This window comes from Garra rufa, chromosome 17 (genome assembly GCF_049309525.1).
Source record: "Garra rufa chromosome 17, GarRuf1.0, whole genome shotgun sequence".
Classification (NCBI taxonomy): Eukaryota; Metazoa; Chordata; class Actinopteri; order Cypriniformes; family Cyprinidae; genus Garra; species Garra rufa.
In genome coordinates, this window is record NC_133377.1 from 38964717 (window position 1) to 38978760 (window position 14044).

The 14044-nt window shown below is 35.2% G+C and overlaps 1 protein-coding gene and 1 long non-coding RNA gene across 2 annotated transcripts in view; one reads left to right on the forward strand and one right to left on the reverse strand.

Moving 5' to 3' along the window:
• The window catches only part of LOC141289544 (class I histocompatibility antigen, F10 alpha chain-like), a 30934-nt gene that overhangs the window by 5034 nt on the left and 11856 nt on the right, over positions 1-14044 (forward strand). The window contains exon 2 of the mRNA XM_073821659.1: positions 2839-3099. Coding sequence (XP_073677760.1) covers positions 2839-3099 — 261 coding nt within the window. The remainder of the gene's footprint in view (positions 1-2838; positions 3100-14044) is intronic.
• Positions 4673-5859, reverse strand: LOC141289545 (uncharacterized). Its single transcript, XR_012339943.1, has 2 exons — positions 5591-5859; positions 4673-5298 (listed from the first exon to the last, which is right to left on the reverse strand). It is a non-coding gene; the product is annotated as an uncharacterized lncRNA (long non-coding RNA).

Below are 14044 nucleotides of genomic sequence, written 5' to 3' on the forward strand. Positions count from 1 at the left end.
AAACCAAAAACTCAGAGTTTCCCATCTCTGGGTAAGTCAATTCAGAGTTCAAGTTTAAACTCAGAGTTGGTTGAACCTCCTTATTGAAACAGGCCCCAGATATTCCTGTGCGTGTGTGTACGTTTGAAAATGCATGTGATGCAGTCAGGATGTCTCTACATTGGCAAGCGTTTACAATGCCTCCTCCGCAAAAACACGGACTGGATCGCGGACTCCATTCATAAAAACCGAATTTACTATGGCGCGGAATGCCACGTAATACGTTGATTTCTGGATTGATAAATCAAAAGTTGGTCTGTCACTTAATTCAAATCGCGATATGGACTAGTGTCTATGAAAACTGAAAGGCACAAAGACCGTTTAAAATGAATCCTGCATGTTCCCTTCGCCTCTATGTATTAATGGTGGAGACGAGTATTTTTTTTTTTTTTTTAACTACACGCGCATAGGCTACTGAAGCACGCGTGACGCTCCCGCTAATTTTTGGAATTTGCATCTCACATGAACAGATAAACGCAATCTCCAAACCTACTGTGTCACTTTTACCGTTTCATTTGAGAAAGTATCATATCATACTGTACACACAGAAACTTCACGGCAACCTGTCAAAATAAAAGTACGGTTTAACATGAAACAAAACAATATTAGTCCTGTATTACTTTTGTACAGTATAACGTAGGTGTTTATATATTCCTATTTATAAATCATATATATGTTTGCCAAAAATTAAAAAGTTTTATTTTTCATTTGATTAAAAATAAATACATGTTTATGCTTTCATTTGATTATGAGAAAAATTAAAACAAGAATTTCGAAAAAAAAATAAATAAATAAATAAAAAAATTTTTAGAGCCCTATTGTTCAAAATGTTAAAATAGAGAGTTTTGGACTTATTTTTTCAGTAGGGTAAAGTACTGGGGAAAAATATGCTTCAAATAAAGAACTTTATATTGACCAGATTGTTAGTTAATCATTTATAAGTCAATATTGCCTATATGGACAGGGATTAAAAAATAAATTAAAAAAAAGTAAAAAAAGTGAACTTGTAAAACTGCGGTGTTAAATGTGATGCGGTTGAAAATTTGGGTGCACCTAACTTTTGTGCAACCAGTGCAAAAAGTTAGTCTAGAGCCCTGAATGAGTAATGAAGTTGGTCTCAGGTTATTGTGCTGTGGTATGTTTCCCAAACATTTACTTATTTGTGGCGACCTGCCACGATATAAAAACCGACTGATTTTCCAATAGACTTCGTTGAATAAACGTAATGCACGTTTAAAAATCAAACCGAGGCGTGGGTGTTTTTATATCACCGTATTTCTGAAGAAAGACTGTCTTTAGAAAATGTCATTTTCATTTCATCCTGCAAAAGGCAGCGTTTTTAAATTAAGAGCTGCTTTGTCTATAACCATTACCGGGAAAACCTCGTTTCTCGTGCTTAAAGCACCTCCTGCTGGCAGAGGATGAGTTTGCATTTTTAATAAATCAGTCTAATTTACGCAGCCAACATATTTCGCTTGTTATTAAAAAAATTATCTACTCTAGAAGGATTTAGCTGTTGTTATTGATTCTATTTGGATGTCTACCAGAAGTTAAGTTTGGGCCACAAAAGCGCGCATGTGCAGTAACGTTTGTTTATGTTGTTGCCGTTGAAACCATAGATATATATATATACATACATATATATATATACGTATATATATCTATGGTTTAAACCGTCTTATGTTGATTGTCGTTTACGTCTATTGGATTTGCCCCTTTGCCACGTTTGTTTGATCTGCCTGATTTCTGTGTACAAACTCTCTTCCTGCTCTTTGACTTTTCTCTCTGGATTATCCCTGTGTATGTTGACCATTTTATACAGTCAATGATGTTGACCGATCAGACTGCTTTACTGGTTTGCACCTCTCTGCCTGTAACGTATATGCTCTTTGATATCATCTCTATAAACATCCACAAAATGATTCTACTCCTGCCTCTGTGCCCTCCTTACATTTGCATTGTCACGTAATGTTTTATACATGCTAAATGTTCAGGTTTACTAACAAAATGCTTGGATATCATTTTTAATATTACTAATTCATATGCATTTGTTCGCCCTTTTTACTAATTAAGGTAATGTTATATATCTAAAATTATTATCAAATGATAATGATGTATTTTGAGATTTGTATTTGTTTAAATACATATCAAAATATTATAAATACACAAAATGCATTAAAAGAAATTTTACAATTTTAAATAGGCTACTATTTACAGTATGAATGAGTATGATTCATTATAAAGGATCATTCTAAATTTGTTGCATCATGGTGTACATTGAAATAGTTATGTTTTCTTTAAAACAATAATTTCTCAAATCATCATTAACATTTGCAAAAGCTTGTAACTTTAAAAAAAAAGTAAATATTTGTGTCCAATGAACATATTAGCACTTGATTGATGGTCCTTATGTCATTGCCAAACAAGTTCATAGCCATGACATAAACAATTATTACAAAAAAAGCTATTGTTAATGTACCACGGCAACTGAAAACTGTAGTCTCCTGTAACCAGACCTTCAGTCTGAGGCTGAGACTAGAGAAACTGTAAAAGGAACTTATTGAGGTTACTGTTATAATGTTAATCCAGAGTATATTTTGCTGTTGACACTAGAGGGCAGTGTGGGCTATATAAACTATTGTTATTAGAAAATTCTTTGAGATACAGGACAGTTAACAGAAAAAAGTAAGGCTAAATCTGACAAAATGTCTTTATTAAATTCTTATTTGAAGATAGAGAGTGAAGGGAATCTAAATTATTGTTGTCATTATTGAGGTTTTCTGTTTTTTTGTCTTTCAGAAAAGCATTCTCTGCAATACTTGTATACAGCAACATCAGGTTTATCAAATTTCCCACAGTTTGTGACAGTAGGGATTGTAAATGGACAGCCTTTCTCAAAGTATGACAGCAACATTCGCAGAGAGACTCCAAGTCAAGAGTGGATGGCTAAATCTGTGGGAGAAGAGTACTGGGAGCAGCAGACTCAGATCTCAGTTGTGGCAGAGAAGGCCTTCATAAACAGCATCAATGTTGCTAAAGAACGCTTTAATCAGACTGGAGGTGAGCACTACTGTATGTTACTAGAAACTGAAAAATCTATATTTTTACACCCTCATCAATATTTGACAAACAAACAAATAAATAAAGGGATAAAAGTATATATATATATATATATATTTTCTTTATGTATTCTGATCTTTTAGTCAGAGTAATAATTAACTCAATTACTCAGTTTGCATTTCTGTATATTTTTGCACATAAGATGTTTTATTTTTAGAGGCAACACCATAGCAACAACTCATAACACCCTAGCAATCGTCAGCAAATGTTCAGATGAGCCGAGAATATTCAAACTCCAACTGAAAAAAATCAAATCTAAATCCCCAGAATTAAATTAAATTATTTCAGTTTCCGGTCGTAGATGTATCCCTTCTAGCCACAACTGTATTATTGCTAACATCCTGGGCTATTAACCCCTCCTTGAACCCCTCCACCACCAAAAAATATATATTCTTATATTATATTTTATTAGTATTAATGACTTTTATACAGATAATACATACATCAGCACATTCAGCAGATAGCAATAAAATCTAAATACAATTTTTTATAATATATGTTACCTAGCTGATAAAGATCACTCGTAGCCTGGGTGTCCCCATGCTGCCTTCCACAGTGGTCCCCAACATTATCAAGCTGCAGACCAAGGTGCGTTCCGATCGACAGGGTCCCTACGCAGTGTTGTGCAATGACAATTGGGTAGTTTTCCCCGTCCACATCCTGTGAAGTGAAGTACCGATGTTCCCTTTTTCCCTATGCCGTTCGCAGTGCCCTTCGAACTGAACATGTTCGCTCCCTTCGGTTTGGAATCTCACTTAAGGTGCATATTGCAGGTTAGAGACTCTGGTGAATTTATGTATGGAAAAATAATGTAGGAGCCAGATTTTCTTTAAAATATACTTCAAAATATGCTATTAAGGCTTCTAGGGTCGTTTTTGTGAGAGAATTTTACTTCCGCATCTGAAAAACTGGCAAACCGGTAGTGACGTAACGAGAGGGAGTGCGGTCAATGTAAACCATAGGAAAACAATGGATCGCAATGACTGTTCGGACGCAGAGAACATTTAAAATGTTTATTTACACTTGTATGACGAACCACACACACAAATATGAGCCGGTTATGTGGCCAAGAGGGCAGGGACATGCCAGGATTAAATAGAACAGCGGTCAGAGGAGACAAATTAAGTTGTGGTGTAAGGGGAACAGGGCAGGTGTCTGTGAGAGATCAGTGTTAGCTGACGATATCTAATCGGGCAGAATCATAGCATTTGTCATCTAGAAGTATTGATTCTACTTACCAGTAACACAAACAAATTTTTGATCAAGCGTGTCATACTCATTAATATCCGACGCAAACGTTACGTGAATAACCGTTTTTTATTACCGTGCGGGCGAGAGATAAACAACTTTTTGTTTTATTATGCTTATGGGAAATACCCCCAAACTTGATGTGCTGTCTCTGACTCTGCACCTAGGCTTTGAGGCTTGCTGTCTGAAATCAAAATAGGTTCTACATATAGCTTAAATGCATTTTAGGCAGGGGCATAGACATCTCCAGGCCAGCAGACATGAGTAAGTTTATGGTAGAGATCATTTATTACTCTGAGCTAAACACTTGTACATACAAATAAACAGTACAATGTAATCTCGATTACAGTTTGACTATATTTAGGTGACAAATACATGTAAAGTAAAACTTTTTGATGCCATTGGTATAAGACAATTAATATTGACAGCACACAGTCAAGTTGTCTGCTGGTATTCATCAGGAAGCCCTTACCTGCATGTGTTGTGTCAGCTATTAGACCGTTTACAGAGGAAGGATTACTTTATAAAGCTTTTGAATGGCCCCATTTTGGTGACAAACAATACAAAAATAATCACAATCACAAATTGTCTTACTGTATAAATTTATGAAGTTTACAACATATATATCAAGCAGATCTGCATTTATGGCTAATTCAATTCATTTTAATTTATACAGCAATAAATCATAAATATTATTTCATAGTCCTGTTAATACCCAACACAACATTGCAACTGCTAATATATATATGTAGATGTACAAAACATACTACTAAAAGAAAAATATTTTCAGTGTGGGTATCACACTAATGTATATTAGAGGTGGTTAATAACAGCTGGCTCCACTGCTTCAGATCTTCACACATCCGCATGTCTTGCAATGTCTCCCAAAGCCTTATAAACACAACACATGACAATAAATTACAAATTAGCTGTGCAAACAATGTGACCAAGCTGTAACTAGACTTGATGATTATAATATTAACAAACTGAGGATAACTGACCAGTAATGCCTTCTCCTATGGTACCGTTTTTACACGGTTCTTAAAATGATATTGCTAATGCTTACAAGCTAGCTACGGTGCTTTACAAAAACTTATACACATCTCGTTGTCTCATTATTTGAATAAAAATGTTCACGGATTTGGTATTTATGAGAAGTTATGAGAAGAAAAAAAAGACTTACGGTGCACAGTTCACGTTTTCGTCGAGCTGCATCTCTGACGTCTTCGGACGAACCACAGTCTGACAGCACAAACGCACCCATATCCGGTAGATAGCACCGTTCTTTTTATTGTAAGTAAACCCGTTGACACGATGTCCTGACAGGCTGGAGTTTGTGCAGCCTCCATAAACACAATAATTTACCATGACGATGATCAATTGAAATTAAAAATAACTACCGAAAACACACTAGGTGCGTTCGAGATGCACTACACTAGCCTGCCGCCGGCTGGCGAGAGCAGCCGCTTTCAGTCGGGGGAGGAGTAAAGAGACGGCAGTCAAGTCGGACACTTATAGAGGATGAAACTGTATTCCAAACATACACAGAAAAAGGAATAAAGAAAAAGAAGAAATGAAACTACATAAGATAAATAAATCAAAGAAAAAAAATTACCCTATCATTTATTCTATAGGCTACAATCGTTTTGCTTTTTTTGTTGATCATATCAAGTATGTGAGTTACTTTAATGTAATGCAATATGACGTTTATTATTTGCATCTTGGTTTTGTAGTTAGCTATAGGACATTTATCAAATATAAGCAGTTTATTCAGTGTAGTGAAGCCTCTTTTTTCTTCCAAACTTTACACTTATACAATAAGAATATATACCATATCACCTAAATCTTCATATTCATCATTAATGTTTTGTTTGAATATTAGATATGCGATATAATGATTGATTCCATACAGGAACTTTTTTAAGAAAAAACACGCAGCACACGTCGTTCTTGTCGTCACATAATCTGACCAATGAGAATAAAGTGTGTCGTCATCAAGGCTTTCGCAGCCGATTTTAAGCAGCTGCAGCGCCTGACCTCTGCGGCTGTGTCTAAATTCAGGGTCTGCATCCTCCTTAGGATCCTTCCTACCAGGTTGAAGGAGGAGGGGTCCTCCGTAGACCGCAAAACTTGGAAGTAGGTGTCAGTGAATTTGGACAGCCTACACTTCTTTCAGTTCCCTCCCTTCCCCGTTGATCATATCCCGTCGCCTAGCAACCGTGACAGCGCTAAGCAAGAAGTAAGGTTATCTGTACTGCACAAAACAAAATAACTGCTCTTTCATCCCTAAAAGCGTTAAAACATATTCAATCACTAACAAGAAATTAGCCGTGTGTAAGGGGATATTCACACAGGCAGTAAGAAAGAAGCTAGTTTACAAAAGTGATGTTTTTTAACAAATATACATACAAATGTAAAAAAAAATAAGCTTAACGCTAAAACCAAACGCCTAACTAGACAACCGCTGTAAAAAAAATATTTTTTGAAACGCGAGTTTTTTTAAAACTTCCATCATTACTACCGCCAAAGAGTATAAGTTCTTTGGCCGCAGAGGTCAGGCGCTGCAGCTGCTTAAAATCGGCTACGAAAGCCTTGATGACGACACACTTTATTCTCATTGGTCAGATTATGTGATGACAAGCACGACGTGTGCTCCGTGTTTTTTCTTAAAAAAGTTCATGTATGGAATCAAACTTTATATCGAATATCTAATATTCAAACAAAACATTAATGATGAAAATGAAGATTAGGCGATATGGTACATAGCTATATAAATTATTGTATAAGACTAAGAGTAAAGTTTGGAAGGACAAAAAAACTGGTCAACCAGAGGACGTTTTTTTTTAATGGATGCTGTGAGAGGCTTCACTACACTGAATAAACTGCTTATATTTGAAAAATGTCCTATAACTACAAAACCAAGATGTAAATAATAAACGTCATATTGCATTACATTAAAGTAACTCACATACTTGATATGATCAACAAAAAAAGCAAAAGGATTGTATAGAATAAATGATCGGGAAACGTTTTTCTTTTATTTATTTTTCTTATGTAGTTTCATTTCTTCTTTTTCTTTATTCCTTTTTTTTTTTGTATGTTTGGAAAACAGTTTCATCCTCCATAAGTGTCCGACTTGACTGCCGTCTCTTTAATCCTCCCCCGACTGCAAGCGGCTGCTCTCGCCAGCCGGCGGCAGGCTAGTGTAGTGCATCTCGAACGCACCTTTTGTGTCAAACTCAAATGCAGTTACACCGTGGGTTTTTTGACATCACATTACGTCAACATCACACCGGTGTGGTGATGCATGAACCTTTATAGATACTAGTGTTTATTTCATAAAGACAACGTTTCATTTCTTCAAACAACAAGATATTTTACTGTTAAAAGACGAAGAAGTTCATCTGCTTCTGCTCTATGACTCTGACTGACGTGCTATATAAAGTAAGTTCGCGGGTTCAGGGGGCGGAGTTGTGAAGTTTGACTGACAGTTTGAGCGGTTCTAAGCGATGCGCTTTTTTAATGCATTTAATTGGTTAAATATTTGTTAAAAAGACAAACAGTCGTAAAGGGTTATCAATAGCATTGATTTATAAAAATAAAATAAAAAAGGGCACTTCCAAGTGTAATTACAAAAAGGGCATGTGCTCTGCACAGGTTGAGCCCTACCTGTGCACGTGCCTGGCCCTTACTAATAAAAAAAAAAAACAGTATTATTGTTGTACAGTGTGATAATGTGTGCATGCCCAGTAGCGAATCATGTCTCCCTTCTAGTCTTTACCCAATTATACTTAAAGATGCTAATGATGTGCTGAATCATGCTAGCAGCATGATAAAAATGGTATAAACATGCAAACAAAGGAGTGAAACATGCTAAACATAATATAGAAAACCTGCTAAGACCTAGCAACTACATAGCAACACCCTAGCAACCAACCAGAATAACACAGCAGCTGTGTAGTATCCACCTAGCAACCACCCAGAATATCCTATTAACTTCCTAGCAACTATAAACTATTAGATTTTGTATTATTTTTTCGATATGACAAAATTGGAACAGAGAAAAAGTCAATTAAAGTGAGAAAAGTGATTTTACTAAATATAAAACAAAGTTCAATTTCAGGTGTTCAAATTCAAGCTTTTAATAAATTCAATAAAAAAAATTATAGTAATTATAGCATAAATATTCATTAGTTCCATGAACTTATTTTAAAATACAAAAGACAAAAAGAAAAAAATATTATCCAAAAAATATATATTACATTGATTTTACTGAAAATAAAACAAAGTTACATTTCAGGCGTTCAAACTTTGAGCTTTTAAAAACAATTCAAATTTAAAACTACTTCAAATTTAACACTTTTTAAACTGCTTTCTCAAGCAACATAAAGTTTGTCTGGACAGTCATTTTAATCCAGTTCTTCTTCTGTAAGTTTTGAACTGGTTCTGCTTCAGAAATAGAGGAGAAAAAAGAGAAATGTGTGAACAGAGATGCTTAAGATGAGATGAAAATATTAGATATAACAAATGCCGCAGAAGACGCTGCCTACCAATACGCTTTATTCAAATGTCTATTAGTATACTTCTTTTAAATGAAAAAAAAAAACGGAAAAGTATACTTTCAGTCTACTTTTTATGTGCATCTCAGAAATGTGCTTTATATACTTCTAAAGACATAAAACAACATCAAACCATAAAAATGGAAAACTGTAACGTTATGAAATAAAATGTCGACCCATGAAGAGATAATAATGACTGTAAAGATTTAGACACTTGATCAACTCCATACGTTTTTATTATCATTAATAGTCTTTTTGTTCAAAATGTTTATTTATATAATAATTTGTCTTTTTGAAACTTACCCACATTCAAGTGTTTCTAAAAAGGAAAACATGAAGTTAGAATAAGATTTGTTGGTTCACAAGCAGATACTCTGATCTTTCTTTTGATGTTTTGTATGTTCAGATATTCATTTAAAAATATATACAAATTAATAACTAATAGGGACATAGTAGTATACTTAAAGTATGATGTGAAGTTCACTTAAAGAAAACCTACGAGTATACTTGCAGGGTAAAACTGCTAAACTATAGTTCACTGAGACCTCAAAAATGAATTAAAAAAAGTATTTAACTAGTAAACTATCAGTATACATACAAGTTCACTTTTAGTATACTTCTAGTACAAACTGAAAACATAGATGTAAACTAGTTGTGTACTCAAAGTTTAATACTGTTATACTTAAAGTATATTAGAAATATATACACTAGAAAGTGGGCCAATTTGGTCCCAAGGCAAATTGAAATAGTACAATTACAGTATACTACTAGTACACTAATATTTGTATACTTACTACATAAAGTATACTTAAAATATACTTGTTTTTGGGCAGAGATCACAAAGACACATTGAACCCAGTGAAGAGACAGAAAGACGGACCAATTAAAATATCATTTCAAATAAACTAAATAATTAATAATTAATGAATCAAGAAGTCATTACTGCTATTTTCCTGATTTACGCTGATTTCTACAACAGAGGCCAGTTGAACAACTTGTACATTAGTTACAACTTCACCTAGTTTTGAGGAAAATGGGCACTAAAAGTTACAACTTACACCACACAAAATATTTGTTCATTGCACCATCGCACTTGGTTGAAGTGTAACTCTACGTATAAACTAAATATTGACAGAAGCGTCTGACCATGGCCAGGTAAACAGTCCAGGAGGCCAGACTCTGGCGTGGCGGCCATCTTGCGTGCAGACGCCGGCATGGCGGCCATCTTGTGAGCTGACGCTGGTGTGGCGGCTGGCGGGCTTGAGCGCGGGGAGGAAGCCTAAGGTACCGGGCTGAGGACCATCGTGGGGCTTAGGAGGACTTTGGGACATGTGGGAGGCAAGGAGGGAATGAGGTCACTGGAGTGATATGCGGAGGGATCTGGCTGGTGGTGAGATGGGGCGACTGCATGTTTCCAGATGGGAGGAGGACTACCATCCTCCACCATGACTTGAAACGGGGAGCCACATAAATCGAGAACAAAGTTTATAAAATCTACGGGCGGTAGCAATCATTAGGACTGATTAAATTAAACAAACTAAAATCTTTTAGTCTCATCTGGAAACATGCGTTCACCATCTCATCACTCCATCTCACCAGATGGTAAACACTCAGAAATTCCTCATACTCCTCCAGCAAACGCTCACCTTGCTGCAGGTTCAGGAGAAGATCCTCAGCCCAGGACATGTTGATTTGTCCCGTTGTTCTGTCACAGTTTAGCAGGTGGTTGAGGAGTGGAGATAATGATACAGGAACCCGGAGTGATATAAAACACTTATATTTATTATAAAACAAACGATGAACATGGAGCAAGGAAAACACCAGTAACGTTAACGACAGACAAGAGGAAGTGAACAGACACAGACTTAAATACGCAGAAGACGGCGTGGTTACAAACAAGATGACGAGGGGGAAATACAAATATGGGCATGACTAATGGGAACAAAACTAAAGGGGACAACATGGACTAAACCAAATGCATAGAAACATAGGGGGAAAAACACAAAACAAAAAATCCTGACAATAAACACACTTTGTTTCTTTTTTTTTATTGTGTCTGCATGATAACCCTCCACACCAGCCGAGGTTTGGACATATAAAAATATGTATGTATTCGTATGTTTCTTGCAAGACCAGGGTATCTGCAGGATATTTAAGCTTAAATTCTAGAATCTAGACTTTAAAAGATCTTTAAGACATGCACAAAAAAAACATATTTATATGAATTAATAAATAAAATGACAAAAAAAGCATGATTTACAATTCAGACACAGGTTTCACAAAACAAAAAGATTTATTAAAAGATGAACTTTAGATTTCAGCCTTCAAGAGATAAAAGTATCAATTCTTATATTTAAACAATTAGTATCAATCAAGTATTAATTAAATAACATACATATATTTAACTGTCTTAATTGTTTAAATATGTATAACACATTATTGTCACAATCTGGCTGAGTGGAGATGAAACAGGAGAACCGTATTAAATGAATATAAACAGTTTATTTAAACAAAACACTGAAACTAAATACAAACAAACAAAAACCGGGAGCAAGCAATGAACGCACACATACATCGACTCAATACAACAATACATCGACGGACACTGGGGTGTGAGCAGACATAGACTTTATACACAGAAACATGGGCGTGGTGATGTGGTCACAAACAAAATAAGACAATAAGATGACGAGGGGGAAATACAAATATGGGCAAGACTAAACCAAAAGGACTAAACCAAAAGGGGGAAAACAAGGACTTAACCAAATGAACTAGAAACATGGGGGAAAAAAACACTAGGAGAACATAACAGAACAAGACATAATCCTGACAATTATCTTGTCGATCCATCAGTTCACATTTACAACTCAATGTGTTTGCTGCTTAAAACCAGGGATTGATTTTCACATTGGTCTTTTTTGACAACAGCAGATGTAAAGGCTGATTGAAAATGGCAGCAATGGCTAACACTAGATGCGTTTCTTCTATTATCCCCACTATGTTCGGGCCGCAAGAGAAATATTAGTGGAGCAAATTAATATCAGCATATGAAGAAGATTTGTCTCTCTGTGTCACTGTTAATGCAGCATCAGAAGCTGAAAGCACTGTCAGTTTACTTTCACTTTCAATTATTGTGCAGTTTTCACGTTGCGTGTGTGATTTCCATTGGCTCACTTTCATGGTTTAAAACATAAATATTTATAAAAATACAGTATAAAGAAAAAACATTTCTTCACAATATTTCAACGTAACCCCAACGTAATGCCAATGTTTTTGACTCACTGACTGAAAGCCACATCTGTTGCCGATCTCTGCTCTCATCACTGAACACAAACATTGACCCTGATGTGAGTTGGTAGTTTTTAATGTCATTATGTCAAAATCCTTCATGGTCCGCACTCCGCACGGTAGACCAGTTGACAACCCCCGTTCTAGAAGATTGTGTGTTTCTAATTGTATATCAACCGTTTGGACAGGACCCTTTTCTATTCTAACATGACAATATCTTTATTATTATTATATTTTTTTTTACAAAATGTTTAGTTCAAACTCCAACTGTCAAAACATTTAAAGGTGCCATAGAATGGAAAACTGTATTTACCAAGGCATAGTTAAATAATAAAACCATCATAATACCATGAGTCTTAAACACCACTATTTCATCCTTCTTATGAATATCTGGTGTTTGCAAAAGACCACTAAAAAAGAAGCCAATTCCAACATAGCACAGATCATGACGTTATAGTCGGGAACCTTCCAAATAAGGTAATAACAATTCATTCTAGGGACAAATCCTAGGTTTGTAAATGGACTTGTAAAACCATTAATGGTGTTTTTTTTTGCCCTTACTTAAGCCATATGCCTTCTATGTAGATATCAGAGAACAATTTAAAATATTGTATCAATGGGTTCTATGGCACCTTTAAATGTAAACAGACTCACATCAGCTACTAAAACTATATTAGACTTTCAGAAGAGGTTTTGTCAGAGCAGCATCAGAGTTGATCTTCATTAACTGTATCTCTGAGATCAATCAAGTAGAGTCTGATTGCTTCATTTAATGAGTGATTTAGTCAAACTCATAATTTAGAGCAGTTCATAAGAGTCATTGGTTTGTGAGTTTGTGAGTCCGATTACACTGATTGATTGACTGAGTGAGTTCACCTAGAGAACGTTGCAATATAAATTGTGTTGAATGTTTATTGTCTTTGTATTATTTCACAGCAGCCAGTCTTTCTCTCTCATCATAATAAATTCAGATGATAAACTCATATAAAAAAAAATGTGTGTGTGTTGCTATAGATTCAGCAGTTAGTATTTCAGTACAGTGTCTGTCAGCATCAGAGAAAGCCATAAATCATTTGATTAACATTTCTTTTTAAGAAATTTTGTAAGAAATTAAACAATTCTATTTTAGAAACAGAGAAGATGTTTTAGATGAGATGAAAATATTAGAAAAAAATAGTAATATTTTCAAAGGGGAATAACTGATAATTTAAGACTGATATGACTTGAGTTTCTCTTTTCTAAGTGATCAGACTTACGGTTTTCCTAAAAATGATGAATAAACAAGGAAAAATCCCACAGACTTGCATGAATATTCATGAGCCAAAACTATTCAAACCCCAGCTGTCAAAACTCCCAGAAAATTTTAAGACTCAATAAAACTTCCCTTCTATCAACTATTTATAATCCATTCAAACCAAAGACTATAGAGTACCCAAGACTCATCACTCGTATAGTTTTGAATGGTGTTTTTTATGGCCGTGAAGCCACGCCTTCTTAGTGAAAGAGCCAATTGTTGATTCGTAAAGTCAGTGCATCACTGCAGCTGCCATTAGAAGTCCCAGTTGCTATAAATACAATCTTTCTAGAATCATGCTAACAACATACTAATAACTTGCTAATTATGCTAACAATATGCTAGCAACCAGCTAATCATGCTAGCAACATACTACTAACTTGCTAATCATGCTATTAACCTGCTAACAACATGCTAGTAACATGTTAATCGTTATAGAATCATGCTAGCAACGTACTAGTAACTTGCTAATCATGCTACAAACATGTTATAAACT